Source organism: Chelon labrosus, assembly GCF_963514085.1.
Source record: "Chelon labrosus genome assembly, chromosome: 3".
Lineage (NCBI taxonomy): Eukaryota > Metazoa > Chordata > Actinopteri > Mugiliformes > Mugilidae > Chelon > Chelon labrosus.
In genome coordinates, this window is record NC_140339.1 from 17,787,687 (window position 1) to 17,805,302 (window position 17,616).

The 17,616-nt window shown below is 40.4% G+C and overlaps 3 protein-coding genes across 4 annotated transcripts; 2 read left to right on the forward strand and 1 right to left on the reverse strand.

Annotated features, from left to right (window-relative positions):
* Positions 1–431: 431 nt before the first annotated feature.
* On the forward strand, positions 432–6,161 carry chrna5 (cholinergic receptor, nicotinic, alpha 5; the record flags this gene model as incomplete). Its single annotated transcript, XM_084542009.1, has 7 exons — positions 432–519; positions 2,772–2,923; positions 3,063–3,107; positions 4,127–4,236; positions 4,641–4,818; positions 4,919–5,614; positions 5,810–6,161. The coding sequence occupies 7 exons, from the start codon at positions 432–434 to the stop codon at positions 5,966–5,968; spliced, it is 1,428 nt and encodes a 475-aa protein (XP_084398135.1). The 3' UTR covers positions 5,969–6,161.
* Positions 6,162–9,164: 3,003 nt separating this feature from the next.
* Positions 9,165–11,218, forward strand: LOC311509789 (UDP-glucuronosyltransferase 2C1-like). The gene has a single exon (XM_084574909.1). It carries the CDS (start codon positions 9,478–9,480, stop codon positions 11,176–11,178), a length of 1,701 nt encoding a protein of 566 aa, XP_084431035.1. The 5' UTR covers positions 9,165–9,477; the 3' UTR covers positions 11,179–11,218.
* A 353-nt stretch (positions 11,219–11,571) lies between these two features.
* LOC311509799 (uncharacterized protein) lies at positions 11,572–15,395 on the reverse strand. Of its 2 annotated transcripts, XM_084574912.1 has the most exons (8): positions 14,791–15,395; positions 14,393–14,713; positions 14,181–14,267; positions 14,040–14,064; positions 13,812–13,885; positions 13,463–13,565; positions 13,176–13,231; positions 11,572–11,691 (listed from the first exon to the last, which is right to left on the reverse strand). In XM_084574912.1, the coding sequence occupies exons 1-8, from the start codon at positions 14,987–14,989 to the stop codon at positions 11,687–11,689; spliced, it is 870 nt and encodes a 289-aa protein (XP_084431038.1). In that variant the 5' UTR covers positions 14,990–15,395; the 3' UTR covers positions 11,572–11,686. The 2 variants fall into 2 exon arrangements, with proteins under 2 accessions (XP_084431038.1, XP_084431037.1); XM_084574911.1 differs by lacking the exon at positions 11,572–11,691 and having other exon boundaries at positions 12,419–13,231.
* Positions 15,396–17,616: the final 2,221 nt, after the last annotated feature.

The window sequence follows — 17,616 nt, forward strand, 5'->3', positions numbered from 1 at the left end:
CCACGACTACTGCCTCACCCGTTTGTGTGTTAATGGGAGACACTCAGAGCAAGTACGTGCACAGCATGTGCATGCTCATATGTGAAATGTAATCGTTATCTTGTGGAGGGTCATGTTAGCAAGGTGAGAGTACCTTCTTGGCTTGTGCAGTGGGTTGTTTTGTATATTAAAGGTGTGTGAGGCAGTGTGTTATTTAGCATGCATTATATATTTGTACTTTAAACAGTGTATTTAATTAAAATTGTGTTGTGTTTGCATGAGTGACTACTTTGGCGTTTGGACCCAATTTGGAAGGCACGACTGAATCTATTGTTTCCTGGTGTACACAAAGAGCTACTGTTTTTTATTATTATTATTATTATTTATTTAATTTTCCAGCTCTGGGATGCCCAAGGGACCAGCTGTGCGGATCCGGTCCCACCTTTGATACGATGCTGAGAGCAGGAGGAGCAACCACCTTTCTCGCACTGCTGCTGCTGCTGCCGTTGCTCTGCTGGTGTCACCTGTGCCACTCGTTGCGTGAGTGTTGGGATCGCCCCGTGAAATTACCATAGTAGAATATAGTACGGTCAGTGTGACGGGCGCCTGGTGGTCGAAGCAGATATGCAGGAAAAAAAAGAGATTTAGAAATCTGCAGATGGTCGTCAGAAGAGTGAAGAGAGCAAGACAGAATCAGGCAAATGGCGTTACTGTGACCACTTAGGGTACATGTGGAGTAGATCTGCTGCTGTCATGACACTTTGTATATATTTGCATACATATATGTATATCTTATATTCCTTTATTACATTCTTCTGTATATTTTTTAAGGTTTCTGTCTCTTTTCCCTCTATTGCTTATTTTCAGCCTGGTTGCATTCTCACTGTAATCCACATCAACATCTGGACGGCAGTGTGCCGTACTCACATATTTATATGGTATCACACATTTTATTTACCTACACGTTATCTTCCATGTTCATTTATTTATTTATTTGCAGTGCTCAACACTGCACCTGGCAAACAGCAGACAGCATCGCCTTGACTGAATGAAAATACATTAAATATTAAAATTACTCGGCATATCATTCCAACACTGGTTTTGAATGAGCTCCCTCTTGCCTCAGAGCGTGATTGATTCTTTGCACCGTGTTTCTGACTATGTGCATCCTGTTTATCACTGCACAAAATGTAGAATTGAGCTGACTGAATTTCAGCCAGGCAGGGTGCTGGTGACAGTGCAGGAGGAGCCAGAGAGCTGGTGAATTTGCTGATCACACGACCATTGATTGAGGGTGTTGTAGCCTTGTTTTTCATTGATCCATGCGCGCTGAGGGGGTGAAACCATACATTTTGGTCCACCTAGTAGATATCTAGCCACATTCTCTAGTCATAAACCACGTTTATTACTATAACAGTGAATGATTTAAAAGGAAAGATGACTGAAATAGTGTGCAATTCAAAGTATAATCAATATTTTTTACTCTGCAGAGGAGCTCTGCTTCAGCAAACAAGTGCGGCAGTTTGTTTGATTGAAATGGCAGCTATGTAAAACAATATACCCATCATATACCGCTGTACTGACATTTGTACCATGACCACGTGTCTTGTCAACTCAGTCAGTTAAAAGGGATTAGATAGAGAAAACAAGAAGGCAAAGCTGGATTAGAAAGAAATAGTGCTCAATCATCGAATGTGTTGGCAACAAGTCATTTTTCAATTTAGCCCTGTGAGACCCAGGCAATACCAATTTGTTTTATGAACATCGGCACATTCTTACGTGAGTACAAGAAAACCTACCCACATTTTGGGAAATTCCACCATCTATTGACACAAATCATGCTTTGACCAATGGTTTTAGCGCTCGATTCATCAGTAGGCTTCACTGGTCCCATGTAAAACATCACATATTTGCACATATTGTGACAAGATTTAATAGTAAACTTGTTTTTCATGAAAAGCATGCCCCTTAAATCAAGAGTGGCTTCATTATTTGCCATTACTGATGCTAATTAATGTGTCAGAGTGCATGTCAGGCTCCTACTGTGGTGAATAAATGAAGGACACAGAAAACTGGAAGCGAGCCAAATCACTGCAGCGCTTTCTCCAATTATGTTGCTTAGATGGTACACAATTCCTCAGTAAACTTGTTTGAAGTGTATTGGGTCAGCAGCGTTTTAGTGAATTAACTACAAAGTACACCTACTAAATGACAGCATACAAACATGAGACCTGACGTCCTTTTAGACTTTGTGTGCTGTGGGTTATTAGCAAAGGGCAGCACTGAGACTTTCCAAACTGAAATGTGTGGGCTGTAGTAGATAATCATCATCTTCTGTACCCGCTTATTCCTGTTAAGGGTCGCGGGGGTCTGCTGGAGCCTATCCCAGCTGTCATCGGGCGAGAGGCGGGGGTACACCCTGGACAGGTCACCAGTCTATCGCAGGGCCAACACAGAGAGACACTAGTAGATAATCATGCAGCACAATTTAAAAAACTGAATGTGGTCCACTCACGGATATGACAATGGCTCTGTTATTGAAACTTTACCAGAAAAGTCTGGTGGTGTTGAATCTAATATGTTTGGCATTGTTTGCAATGCTTCCATAGAGGTTTAAAATGTACATGTATGGCTACATGTAAAAAAAATAAAAATAATAATACTAGTCAGAGATGTGAATGCACTGCAGTTTGAAGCCAATGCCAACAAATGCAACAGAGTCGGAAATGGAGTGGTGATTATTAATGGACTCGAACGACATTTAACATTTTCGCGTCTGTTTGCACTTTTAGGGGTTTCAAAACTCTCCTCCTATGCGAAGGCAGAGGACAAACTGTTCAAATACCTCTTTGGAAACTATCAGAAATGGGTTCGTCCAGTGGCATACCTAAATCAGACGATCAGTGTGAAGTTTGGACTGGCTATCTCCCAGCTAGTTGATGTGGTGAGTTACTAAGGTTATGTAGAGTATTTAAAGGATATAATACAAAGAATACAATATGTTTGAGTTCAGAGCTTCTATTTTACTAATCTATCCCTTAAATTAAAGTTTGAACTTTGAATTTGTTGTTTTAACATTCTAGGATGAGAAAAACCAGTTGATGACAACCAATGTTTGGATGAAACAGGCAAGTACAGCTGTACATTAAATCCGAAGAACTGATGCAGCATTAAATTTCACCATTAGTGAAAATGCAGGTGAACTTGTTGGTGTCACTTTTGTTGCCAGGGAAGTATAACCTCTGGCTTACACAGCATTTACATGTACAGACGACCAGCCTGCACCTCCATACCCATTTTTAATCTGGTTTGGTGGCATTTCACTGACAGTTCTCATCTATACGAGTTGTTTTGGCTCTGTGCCCATGCACCTGCCTCCACAAGCCCGCTTCCTCCCCACTCCTGCTCCTGTCAACCTTATTCATGGTCTTGGTTGTCCTGTGTGTCATGCATATTATAAATTATCCCCACAGGGCAGGCTCTGCCATTCAGGTCAGTTGCTCCCTTTCACAATGATGAATTGTATCATGCAAAAAAGGGAAACTGAAGGGCAGTGGCCTCCATGCTGATGTCAGTCCATCACAGATCCCTCTGGCACAGTGGAGAGAATGTTAGATTTTGTAATTGTATCTCCTCACCTTAACCTTCAGACATCACGTTGTACACTGAGCTTGAGTTTTATTTCAAACACTAGCGTAGCTACCATCCTGATTATGTTGACACAGGGTCCTTATCATGTGTAGCAACATTTTTGGATAAATGTTTTAAGATTTGTATTATATTTGTTAGATGAGAACACTGAAAAGGATTATGATCATGTCTGTATAGTTAAATGTGAAACTGCTGTTAGCTACCTTAGCTTAGGAAAAAGCCACCTACCAACATGTGATGATCACTTGTTAACGTTTTACACAGTATTTTGAATAAATTAAACAAATCAGATAATTCATGTAATTGAGATTGCTTCATAAGTGCAGGTTGACAAATTTGGCTGGTCTGCTGCTCCCCCCTTTTAAGCTACTGTATGTTAGCTGCTAGATGTGTAGACATGTGTTATTAGGGGGTTAGTGTTAGGGTTAGCTGCAACAAAGAACAATACATAATTTTTTTTGGTCACAATTAAATCCAACATCTGTCTCTGACGCAGGAGTGGGCTGACATGAAACTCAGGTGGAACCCTGATGACTACCTGGGAATTACAACTATCCGAGTACCCTCTGACAGGATTTGGCTTCCCGATGTTGTCCTGTATGATAAGTATGTGTCATTGTACATGGAAGGAAATTATAGCATGCCATGCATTTTAGATTTTCCAAATGTCATATGATAGTCAAAGCATAAAATACTTAGAGAACGGTGCAGTGAACCACATATTACTCTATTAAAATGGTTACATGTACTCATGTAATCTTTAACTTGTAATTAACAGTCCTGTCCCTACAGTCTTTATATATTATTACTGTTCTTTGTTCTTCTCTCATTCCTATTATAGTTTTGCCTTTTAAGTTAGCTGCAGGCAATTTCTAACCTGCTTAAGTGACCCCGTTTGTGTGCTGATACTGATTCTGATTTAAAAACATTAAGTTCTGCTCAAAGTAGAGGTTCTAACAGTTGCCATAAAATGAGTTATCAGCCTCAACCAGACATATTTCTCTCAACAGTTCAGATGGACGTTTTGAGGGAACTGTGACCAAGGCTGTTGTTAAGTACGATGGAACCATATCATGGACACCTCCGGCTAATTACAAGTCAGCCTGCACCATCGATGTCACCTTCTTTCCTTTCGACCTCCAGAACTGTTCAATGAAGTTTGGCTCCTGGACTTATGACGGCTCCCAGGTGAATCACTCTCTACTATATACTGTAAGGTGTATACACAGTATATTATTGTTTGTTCAAGAGCAAGGATTGACCTGAGATTTAACTCTTTATGTAACAGGTGGATGTAATTCTGGAGGATTTCCACGTGGACAAGCAGGACTATTTTGACAATGGTGAATGGGAGATAGTGAAAGCCACAGGCAGCCGTGGCCTGAGGACTGATGGCAGCTCTTCCTATCCCACTATCACCTACTTCTTTATTATCCGCAGGCTGCCTCTTTTCTACACCCTCTTCCTCATCATCCCCTGCATTGGCCTGTCCTTCCTCACTATCCTTGTCTTTTATCTGCCCTCAAACGGCGGGGAGAAAATCTCTCTCTGCACCTCAGTGCTGGTGTCCCTCACCGTCTTCCTCCTGGTTATTGAGGAGATAATCCCCTCCTCTTCCAAGGCTATCCCTCTTATCGGGGAGTACCTGGTCTTCACCATGATCTTCGTCACACTCTCGATCGTCATAACTGTCTTTGCCATCAACATTCACCACCGTTCTTCTTCTACACATCATGACATGGCCCCCTGGGTGAGGAGGATTTTCCTGCATCGGCTACCCAAACTGCTGTGCATGCGCAGCCATGTGGACCGTTATGCCACAACTGGAGTGGTCAGGGCTGGAGGACCAGTGGGACTGGGCAGGATTAAAGACTCAGCACCTGAGCTTAATCCTCCACTCTACACGCGACACAACCTACAAGCAGCTTTGGAATCTATTCGCTACATAACCATGCATGTGGTTAAGGAAAATGAGGTCAGAGAGGTGAGTTTGGTAGATTTTGACTTCATCTTTTGTGTATTATCTAAGAAAAACAACAAATTACAACAATTACAACTATAAACTTCTCAAAATGCAATGAAACACATTCTCTGTTATCCAGATCTTGCCTAGTCATTGTTTCTGAGCATCTGTTGACCATATGTTTAGATACTGACATGTGCTTCTTCTTTGCTACAGGTGGTACAAGACTGGAAGTTTGTAGCCCAGGTTCTGGATCGGATGTTTTTGTGGGCCTTCCTCCTAGTATCAATCTTGGGCTCTGCTCTCCTCTTCATCCCAGTTATTTACAAATGGGCCAGCATCATCGTCCCTGCCCATGTTGGGACTCTCCTCTAAGATCCAAAGTTCAACTATCCACTACTGGAAGCAAAGCACATTAACATCTCATGGTGGTCTCATTTGAGATTTGAAAGACTGAGATTATCATACACATAATAGTTCTGTAGTGGTGTAGGTTATTCTCTCCAAGACAGTTTCTTGGAAAACAACAACAGTTCAAAATGCATACTCTGGTAATTAGTATGTAGTATGAAGTATATAGAATAAGTATAGATTTGACAAACTCTTTCTAAGGATACCAACTTCTGTATTTCTGAGTTGGATGATGACTTGAATAAGATCAACTCCATTTCCTCCATTTCTCACTCATAAATAAATACAACATATAACATTCATTTGACCCTGTGTACTTGGCATCATGGAGTGGTGATTTATTATCAGCAGGAACAACCGTTTGAAGAAACTACCCATAAATGCAATACAACTACTTTTCCATGCTAATTTCTGTGCTTCTGTTTTTGTGTGCTCACTCATTATCTATAGTTTTTGGCACTTTAATACTTCAGGATCATTCTGATTAAAGACATTATATCTCCTGGGTTCATTAACAACCTTAAAAGTCATTAGAGTTATTGTAAACTTGTGAAAGACGAGATGAAGAGCAATAGCACAAGAAGAGAACAACATTATCGCTTAAAACTCCTTTGCATATTTAGAAGTGTAAAGAGGTTCAAAATGCCAATTTGACCAACCAGTTATTGATGGGCAAGACACAACCAGACCAGATCATAAAAATATATCTTTATTTGCAGTTCTAAAAGTATAATTAAAAGTCATGGAGCGACATCTGGGGCTGACTAATTAAAAGAGGGCTACAAGTTCTCTGGCTGGGTGTCCCGGGTGTGGGTTCTGGTGTGAGGCAAAACCGTACAATCACCAGGGCTGGTACTTTGTATCCGGCGGGGTTGGCTGCTGTACCAGGTGGCTCCGTCGGCACTACACCTTGGCTACTGCTGCTGCTCTACGCTGCGCTGCGCTGTTGCCGGCACTTTCTTGCTCCGACCCACCGTTCTCAGGAGAAGACTCCGTTACCACGTCACACACACCCCACTGACACCAGCAGACAAAGAGAGAGACTCATTAAGAAACATCACCAAACTACTAATAGGGAGCTTAAACACACAATACCTGGCACCAGCAAACAAAGAGAGAGTGATTAACAAGAAACATCAAACTACTAATAGGAAGCTTAACACACAGTACCTGACACCAGCAGACAAAGAGAGAGACTGAATGCTGAACGCACTGGTGGTAGTTAAGCTGGCTGTGACAAGGTCACACCCAGCACACCTGTATCAGATCAACCCATCACCTAGGATCACTGCACACACCCACATGTGGAAGCCACACCCACTCTTACACACCCCAACACACACACACATGCACCATGTGCTCACAAAATGCCTGATACAGATCTACCCTGTTACAGAAGACTACTACAGTAATTTGTGTTGGTGTCGCCCCTTTAGATGGCACGGTAGTCAGACACACCTTTATGGTCCATAGCTTTTCTGTTCAAACCACTTCACACTATCTGAGAATGAGAAATTCAAGACCTGCCAGGACTTGAGTTTCCCAGCCCTTCCCTTCAGCCTGAGAACAAACACTGCATTCTTTGGGAGGGCTGTAAGACAATCCATGGTAACAGCTCAGTAAAGGGGTGCTGCAAGTCGGGAATGTTTTTAACTATTTGTAACTTGGCAGAGTGTAACTTTGCACAAATGTCTTCGGGCTCCAACTCATCCTCATTATTTGACTGATGTTGCATATTGATAGCTTAAAAAATATGATCTGGGTAAATGTAATAAAATGTTCCAGGTGCACTACACAACTCTGAACCAGCAGCGACACATATCTGTGCCTACAGCCTTTAGTGAGCATGCACTGCCTCTGCATGGTCGCATGTTCACATTACAGCTCAAAAAAGCAATAAAGGCACCATCAGCATGGACATGTTGGTGACTGTATTGATGTTATCAGTGACATTCCAGTTTCCATTATGGCTGCACTAAACGCAGACACTACAGCTAAAAATGCAATGCATTTTTTGTGATGGCAAATATGAGGAAACATCACAGATAAGAAAGGTATGAGAAAGCAGGAGACAGATGAGGTGGATGAAAGAATAAATGGTGGTGATAACACTTCAGAGTTAAAAGCGAGACGCAATTCAAATAAACATTTAATAAGAAGGCTTGATGTTGAAAGGGGATGGTGAGAGTGGCATGGAAAACAAAGCCACGTGCAAAGCAGTCTGTGAAGTAAAAAATCCAAGAGGCCAGGCAAAAAGAAGATGCTGACAATGGAGGAAAAGTATAGACGGTAGACAAAACATACCCCTTTCATATCCCTGAAAGGTCACTTCATGAGTTAATGTTATAGAAATGCATCTTTCTAATAAGATACGTTGACATACTTACATAGTAAGTGCAGTATAGTATGGGCAACTCGAATGCGCCCTGATCTCAACTGAGCCCCCAGTGTCCAGATTTTATCAAAACCCAGAAATTAAAGGTCGGCATAAATATAAATCTTGTATGTATGTTAAGCTGCATGTGAATCAGTCATAAAGTAGAGGTGTGGACCACAGGTCAAAACCATTTTGGCCAACAAGACTGAACCTTAATCCCTGCTAACAGCAAAATTCTGTTACAAGTATTTTATAATGTAATTTGCAGCAACCCCTGAAAACAAATAATGATTTTAATGCATTAGATAACATGGTCATCATGTGACTTTCACAGTTCAACATATAATTTTACCTACAGGACTGTCGACTATTAATTTGTGAGGAGGAATTGATTTTAACCACGGCTACTGTGGTGAGTTGACATGACATATTTTTTCCCTTTTTCTGAAATATTTATCATTGGTTTGACAGTATGTTATAATGTGTAGTATGATAAATTTAACAACACGTTATGCAAGATTTGTGTTGGAGATAATTCACATAGCCATACATTAATATACTGCAGTCATATGAAGCATGATTTTGAAATGTAAATTCCTCTATCTTACTGTAAATGTCTTCCACTCCTGTCATTTCTCTCTCTCTCCCTACATACCCTTTTATATATATTATTATATCCTTATGTTGTCACATACTCCCTTCGGAGGACCAAAATTAAAATTAATGACAAAAAACAGGTGAATAGGTTTTCTGACTGAAAAAAAAGGCCCTATGTATCTATAATATTCATCACTAGATTGAAAATGTAAACTACTGAAGACTGCGTCCTGCATACATTTAAACAACAGACTGAATTTACTCAGGGCTGTACAACACAGATTCAATAAAGAGGCCACATTGTTCTTCGTTCTTGAAAAAAAGCCCAAAGAAAGCTTATCTATAATCCAATTACATAAGCTTCCTCTGGAATGTGTATTTATGCATTTACTGGTACCTATTTTTCACTCTGAAATCGCAGGAACAAGTGTATGCAAGCCTGGAGCTACTTCATGCACTAAAGGTTTGTTGCAGATTATTATATTTTGTATCCTTTAATATGACTCACACTGTAAAAAGCCTTCAAGTAAATGTACTGTCTTATTTCGGTATTGATGTTTTTATTGGTTTTATTTGTGTTTCTTTCAGGTTAAAGATGACCTTCAGTGGAAACATGAGAACATTTCTTCTACTATCTGCAGTATTCCTGTCATGCAAGGTTAGTCATGGAGGCAAGATTTTGATCGTTCCTTTGGAGGGAAGCCACTGGGTGAACATCGGGATCATGATCAAAGCCCTCCACGCACAAGGACATTCTATCGATGTGGTACGGACCAATGAAAGCTGGTACATCAAGGAGGACTCTGTGCACTACAAGACAATCACAGTTCCTCTCGCCGAAGCCTTTAATCACGATTTTATGAAACCCATCCTGCAAAAGATCTTCAGCATAGAACGAGGCGAGAGCTCCGTTATGAGCTTTGTGAACTTGCAGGCTGAAATGTTTAATGCGATGTTTGACATGCATGGGATAATATGCAGAATGGCTACGCTCATGCTTAAAGATAAAGAACTGATGGATGATTTAAAGGCTCGTAAGTATGACCTGGTCCTTACTGACCCTGCATGGGGTGCGGGTATAATACTGGCTCACGCTCTTAAGCTTCCTCTGGTCTACAATGTACGATGGGTAACTAGTGGCGAGGGACACTTGGCGATTGCACCTTCTCCGTTATCTTACATCCCGATGACTGGCTCAGGACTGACTGACAAAATGACGTTCGTACAGAGGGTGAAAAATCTCCTTTTCTATGTCATATGGCAAGTCCAAGACACATTTCTAATCCACCCACAATATCAAGCTGTTTGTAATAAGTTTTTCGGCCCAGAAGTTAGATACAGTGGCTTATTACAGGGAGCAGACCTGTGGCTCATGAGAGCAGACTTTGTGTTTGAGTTCCCTCGTCCCACCATGCCTAATGTTATTTACATAGGAGGGTTCCAGTGTAAACCTGCTAAACCTCTACCTCAACACTTAGAGGAGTTTGTTCAGAGTTCTGGAGAGCATGGAGTCATCATCATGTCTCTGGGGACTTTTGTAGGTGAACTTCCTGCTGACTTGGCAAATGAGATCGCTGCTACTTTTGCCAAATTACCTCAGAAAGTCATCTGGAAGTATAATGGTCACAGACCAACCACTCTGGGTAACAACACCTTAATGGTTGACTGGATGCCACAGAATGACCTTTTAGGACACCCTAAGATCAAACTATTTGTTGCTCATGGAGGAACAAACGGAGTCCAAGAAGCTATTTATCATGGAGTTCCAGTTGTTGGCATCCCTGTGTTTTTTGACCAATATGACAACCTGTTCCGTCTGAAAGAGAGAGGAGGAGCTAAGATTCTCACATTAGCTACAGTGGACAAAGACGACAACTTCCTGAAGGCCATACAGGAAGTCCTGAACGAGCCCTCCTACAGGATGAACATGCAGAGACTGTCCAGGCTGCACAGAGATCAGCCAATAACACCACTGGAGAACGCCCTCTTCTGGATAGAGTTTGTTATGAGACACAAAGGTGCAGCTCACCTAAGAACTGAGTCCTTCAGAATGCCCTGGTACTCCTACTACTCTGTAGACGTAGTTTTGTCTTCTCTGGCCACTGTTGCAGTGATTACTTTCCTGCCTCTTTTCTGTTTCAGGTTGGCATGTCTTGAAAAACCCATGAAAAGAAAAGGCAATCAAATCAATAAAAAATGACAAGAAACTGTCCTCTGGCAGATCTGAACAGTTTAACTCATGTTTTTGTTTGTTTTTTAAATTCCCTTGTGTTGCATTGTTGTAAATAAGGCTGGAATCCATTTAAAGATAAGGAATCATGGCAGGAATTTCTTTTTCTTTTTTTTTTTTTTACGGTAATGTTCAGAGGATGATTTGTGAGGTATTCGCACAGGCTGTGTAACAATGACAGTGGACAAGGAGTTGCATTTACGTTTACTTATTTGATTTCACTGTACTTTATTAGATTTAAAAGTTGATGCAGCAAAACACAGAGAAATGCCGCTATGTACTGTCGATGAATATTCATATTGTCAGGCTGTTATTTAAGACAACGTAGAATGGCGCAAACCAGCCACTGTCCTCTTTCCATAAGCTCTCCAGTTGTACTTCTCACGGGAGAGCAGCAGCAGTAAGAGAAAGGACCCGGTAGACCATCAGTTGGAGAAGTCATCACAGTCAGTGCTGCTGATGTCGTCGAACTCCTTGGCTAAACTTTAATGAGGACACACTAGTTAACAACTGAAGCAGGCAGCTGCTGTACATCAAGCTCAAATAAACACATATATACAGCACATTTACATAGTATGCACATTAGGCTCAAAATGCCCCACATCCAGATGTACAGCATATTGTTTGTCCAACACTGAGGCATGCTCTGTGGCGTCTTTGTGACTGCCTCACAATAAAAGCCACCCACTGTTTTGTTTGTTGTTCTTTGAATGTTTGCAGCAATAACAACTTAATAAAGATGCAAAGACAGCAATGCAATTACATGTAGTAATGTAACATTCACAGGCTAATACGGACAATGACATATCAAAAGATGGGGTTGAGTTCCAGTAAGTATATAATATTATAACTTGCTACGTTATGAACATTACAGTATGTAACGTATAATCCAGATGACAAGATTATGTTGGTATCAGCAATTAGATTTTGATTTTGTATTCTACATTATATGAATTATATGATTTGGGAATATATGCTTCCTTGCCTTTAAGTGATAAATGTAAACGTGTATTTTAGAACATTAAGTGCTGATTCAGGTACTTCACATTATCACATTAGACAACATTAGGCCTCTTCTTGGTGGTGCCGAATAAAGCAGCTACACTCAGCGTTCATAGGTGGACCTTGAAGACCACATTTGACCCTGATTTGACCTGAGAATGCTGCTTTGACCTTTGCTGATTGGCTGAGTGAAAGCCACACGCTTCTAGACCTCGCTATGTGGCACAGAGACACAATTTAAAGTGTGTACTAAAGTTAACATATATGGTTCCTCTGTAAGATCAGATGTTTCACAGCCACCACACATCTAGAAAAAGGCAACTTAAATTTTAACATTGTCTTACTTTCACGAAACAAGCAGGCAATTAATTGACAGTAGAATCTGGTGAGCGCTGGATTAAATGTTTTTTATGTTTGGAGGTTGTGGCATAGAGACTTCGTTGACTTGGTCTTGAAGGCGGATCATCTGTGGTTGGAAAGTTTGCAATTAAACAGCGGCTGTGCTTGTTTCTTTTTAGCTGCTCGTATGTCAGTTCTTGCTTTGATGAATCTTTTCTTCGACCGTGTTACAGGCCAGAATTAGCTTATGCGACTGTATGCACGTCTGCCCTACACTGCTGCAAGTGAACTTGTGGTTTTCCATTGAAACTAATAACAGACAGCACCATAAAAAGCACGCACCATTTTGCTATTCTCATTTTCATGTCCAATTTGCCTTCACATTGCACACAGCATCTAAAGATCTGTCTAACAGTGTAATGAGGAACAAGTGATGAATTTAACGAGTGACTCTACTTTTGTACACGCTACACTATGATGACCTACAGCACTGTGGCAACTTGTGAGCTGACACACGTCTGACCAATGTCATCATACTCATCCTCACATCTGGATGTTAGGAATCATTTGCATGACTGTAAAATGGCAACTACAAAGTAGCTGAACACTGGTAGGTGAAGACTTACCTGCAATACTGTAGACTCCCTCACAATCATCATAGTCAGTCGGACCATTCTGATAGCTGATGAGAAAAGGTTGGCAGGCTGAGCATTAATAATAATAATAATAATAATAATAATAATAATAATAATGTTAAACATGTCAAGTTGAATGAAATCAGAAAACAAAAGCAGAAAGAATTGATTTACATTTTCATGCTATTTCTAATGTACACAATCACAGGACAGCTCATTTGAAATGTGCATAAAAGTAAGATTAAAGTAATAATTTGTATTAAAACTGATGTTCTTACTCTCCTTCCTCCGAATTGAAAGTTTCTTCTTCTTCTTCTTCTTCTTCTTCTTCTTCTTCTTCATCTTCTTCTTCTTTCTCCTCTTTCTTTTCTTCTTCTTTTACTGAGAAGATTAAATTAATAAAGAGGGACAAATAAAATCTACTATTACTTATATATCATTCTTATTAACAATTAATCTTGACAGTAGTATATAGTGCTTTGCCTAAAGATATTCCTTAATGATTTATGCACCCTGTCTTTTTATCTTTCTCTCTTTTTTCTTTTGGATTGTAACGGAACAGAATTTCACTAGACTATGTTTATTTTAGTTCTCCAGATCTTTATGGTAATCCCATTTTCAACATACCGCCCTGGTCTTGCAGACCCTCTTCCTCTGTCTGCACCGGATATTCCTCTGTAACAGCCAGCTGACTCATTGCACTGTAAGAAAACACGATACAACAATTAGCAAGGCCATTTATCATGCCGCTATTATTTGTAAATGGCAGCGGCACATTCATATGAAAAGTCTATTCATACAAAAGACAGAACCAAGAAGTGCCTCAAACATCAGTCAGGCTGAATAAAACTTTACCGTGGGCAGCGCAAAGTGGAGTGGCCTGTTGAAACAGACAAAATAAAACAGTTTATGTTCATCTCATACAGAACTTCCTTCTAGATACACAACAAAATACAGATTGTAAAACTGAGCAATTAGATTTTTGATTTCTCCGACCTGGTATGCAAAAGATCCACAACAGAAACAGGCCGATAAACAGTACCAGTACTACCACTCCACCAATCACCAGTTGGGTAAAACTTCCTGGAAACGAAAGCAGACACGATGAGTGCGTCTTGAAAAAACAAAACTCAGAAAAATGAATGCACTGACTGCAGCAGATAGGGAAACAAATGCATTTTTTAAACATTATTTTATGACATCCTCACCTCTGACCTCGAGATATACACTGTTTTTCCCATATTGTGCGTGTTCATGCTCTTGGATGCATTTCGACGGCAGCACCCCGCAGCTGTAATGACCCGAATCCCTCGTTACTGTGTCTTGGATGGCGAACGTCGTCTCCATATGAGTGACATTAAATGCTTGCACTTGGAGGATGGTCTCATTCTTCTTCAGGAAAGATTGGATGAGCTGGCAATCACCGGGCGTACGCAGGATGTCAGAAACCGAACACCTGAATTCAGTGTAGTCTCCCTCGTAAACAGTACTCGGCCCAGCTAAAAAAATATCTGCTGGGACAAAACTGGCTGCATGGCAGCAGGAGAAATGAGTGGAAAGAAAATAACCCCGGAGGCAATTCTTTTCTAGGAGCAGAAATAATTACCTATAACCTGAATTTCAATGATGTCTTCTCCTTTATCTGTTATACTGGAGGGAGGGTGTTCAAACTGTGAATAAACACAGCTGTAGTTTCCACTGTACTCAAGACCAACTCTGGGTATGTGGAAGGTGACATCATCTTTGTCTTGCTTCTGTGTCGCTCTCTTGATCCCAGCTCCATCTTTCCACAGATAAACGGACATCACTGGGAGTTTCTTCTTTCCAAATGTGCTGCAGGTTATATAAAGGTCACTGTTCTCGCTAACAGTTTTCTGCTGGGTCAGGATCTTCGCAGGAAAAATACCTGCAAGACAGCACAGAGTTGATAACTGCACTGTAACAGTATTAATGTACAAATATTTGAATGAGGGAAACTTGGCTCACCTTTGGTTTGACTTGCGACCTGATTTGCAAGCGCACCTTCAAGAAAAAAAACAGTGTTAAACGAAATGAATCATGCCAACTTAAACATGCAGGGTGAGCAGATACCAGCCGTCAATATACTCACACAGAAGAGCGATGATTATGTTCATCATTACAAGCAATGCAGCTTCGTTAGTCCGTCTCCGGAGCACAAGTTGTGAAACCCTACAGCGGCGTCTATTAGGTTCTTGTCCACACCTACAGAAAGCTTTTAGAGTAAACATGCAGCAGATACGATCAACCACTTCCTGGCTTGTGACATTTCAACGATTTTGTACCAAAATTAACATCACAGGTTAAAATTTACTTCTGACATTCATCTGCTGTCTTTTACTTTTACTTTAGTATCAGCAACCCCTATTCGGTTCTTGGAAGGCATAATGCTCAGGAAATAATACCTTCAGAAACTCATTTGTCTCATACATCACAACAGTATCTGTTTGGGACGTTTCCTGCAGATGAGCAACATGAGTTCTGACTGAGCTTTGATTAAATTCATTAGCCAGGGGTTTGTTATCATATGTGACCTAGACTTAATACACTGTCTGTCTGCGCTTCCCAGTCAGCATTCAATTAATATGGGCTGCATTTCCTTGTAATCGTATTGCTCACCATCTGCTCTGGATTTTTAGCCACTGACTTGCCAGTTCGTTAGGTGCACTAGAAGTGAAAACAAATAGCACCCTTATATAACAGTCCTGCACTGAATCCCCCTTCTGTTGACTGTTATAATGATCTGGGGACCTTGGGTTGTCAACATAATAGAAACATGTGTCAGTACAACACAAGTCAATAGTACTGTTAACCACAGCCTCCAAAAAAGAAAACACATGTTGAATCAACAGCTCTTGTAGTTATTTTTATCAAATGCTAAAATACTATAACCCTCATGAAGATAGGCTTTAGTGCAGGGTAGTTATATGCATTTGTTTTCTTATATTTAGTTTATATAGGGTCATCAGTAATAATCCAAATTGTCTCAAGAGGCTTGACATTGGACATGCTAATTATATGATTTTGCCATTGCTGTACAGATGCAGCTGGATGCTGAATTCCCCTCGGGATAAGTAAAGTGTCTGTCTATCTTCGCTATTGTCCTGACTGAACTGTCTAGTGAGTGAATATAAACAGTATACACTGTATACTGTATTTCTATACGACCTTTGCACCTTCCAGCGTCCGACCTGCAGTATTTTTTAAAGAAACTGCATGCAAGAATTGTTTGGGGGCAGCCAGTTTCCTTCCTTCCATGCTTTCCATATCCGTTGTGATCTGATAAGTTGAGTTAGCTCCCAGTGGGCACACATGAAGGGGAAAAATGAGTAATTAACAGACCCTCTGCGACCTCCATGAGATTTCATATACATCACACAGCTTTTGTCTCCAGTCTCAGAATTTTTATATCTCAAAGAAACCAACGTCTAATATTCATCTTTATGTAACAGTTTTCAAGATTATTTACACAGAAATGTGAGTAAAAGTATGTGTTATCAGTATTTACAAGTGTTTTTTTTTTGTTTTTTTTCACTTTCCAAACCCTCCATGAGTGAATATTCACACAGACAAAAACTCCAATTAACATTTCCTTAAGTCATTACACTGTCCAGGAAGATTAAGCACTTAATGCACCTGAAACATTTTAAACATTAGTAAACAATCTTACAAGTGAGAATACGTAACATCCAGGAAGTCCCTTGCAGTGACAAAGAATTACCACAGGATGTCTCTTTTTGAACACGGTTGGTTTTAGGCCGTCTGTAAACACCCACCATCAACCCATACATAGTAAATCAAACCCCAAAACTTTCAGACTGCTATGTTATTTATGTACAGTGTTGTGCAAATGTTTTGACCTCTACACAAGTTTACATTTCAATCCATTTTATCCATGATACTACGTCATTAGTCTGATGGCTCCCAGACTAAGTGTGCAGGATTGCAATGATTAGATTATGTTTAGGGACAAGTAGAACAAAGAGTCCTGCAATAGATGCTATGGCCTCCACGGACAAATCCCATCTCAACATCATGGGATAGAAGACACTGAGGAAGACTAATTACACAAATGAACTGCACCGGGTTCATTCATCAAGCCAAGTTCAGTTTTTTTCTCTGTTTACTGGACTTTTTATGGCGTTAACAGATTGGCATTATTTTTGAAAGCGTCATCACTTCACAGCATTATACTCATCTGACTCCAGCTTTTGGACTGTACTGTATATACTTTTTGGCATGGCACCCAGTATGGATTCTGAAAGGGTAGTGGCTTATTTTGCATTATACATTACACTACAACCCACTGCAACGCTGCACCTATACAATTAAGTTGATGATGATGGACTCCATTCACATCGGAAGTGGAACATTTTCTAGATGAAAATTCTGACAGGGGAGATTTCCACGACTC

Coding starts and splice junctions, on each gene's coding strand:
- LOC311509789 (XM_084574909.1), top strand. CDS start 9,478: ATGACTCACACTGTAAAAAGCCTTCAAGTAAATGTACTGTCTTATTTC.
- LOC311509799 (XM_084574911.1), bottom strand. CDS start 14,989: ATGTCCGTTTATCTGTGGAAAGATGGAGCTGGGATCAAGAGAGCGACA. Junction 14,065..14,180: donor GTGGATCTTTTGCATACCAG/GTCGGAGAAATC, acceptor CTGTTTCAACAG/GCCACTCCACTTTGCGCTGC. Junction 13,232..13,462: donor TTCAATTCGGAGGAAGGAGA/GTAAGAACATCA, acceptor TTTTCTCATCAG/CTATCAGAATGGTCCGACTG.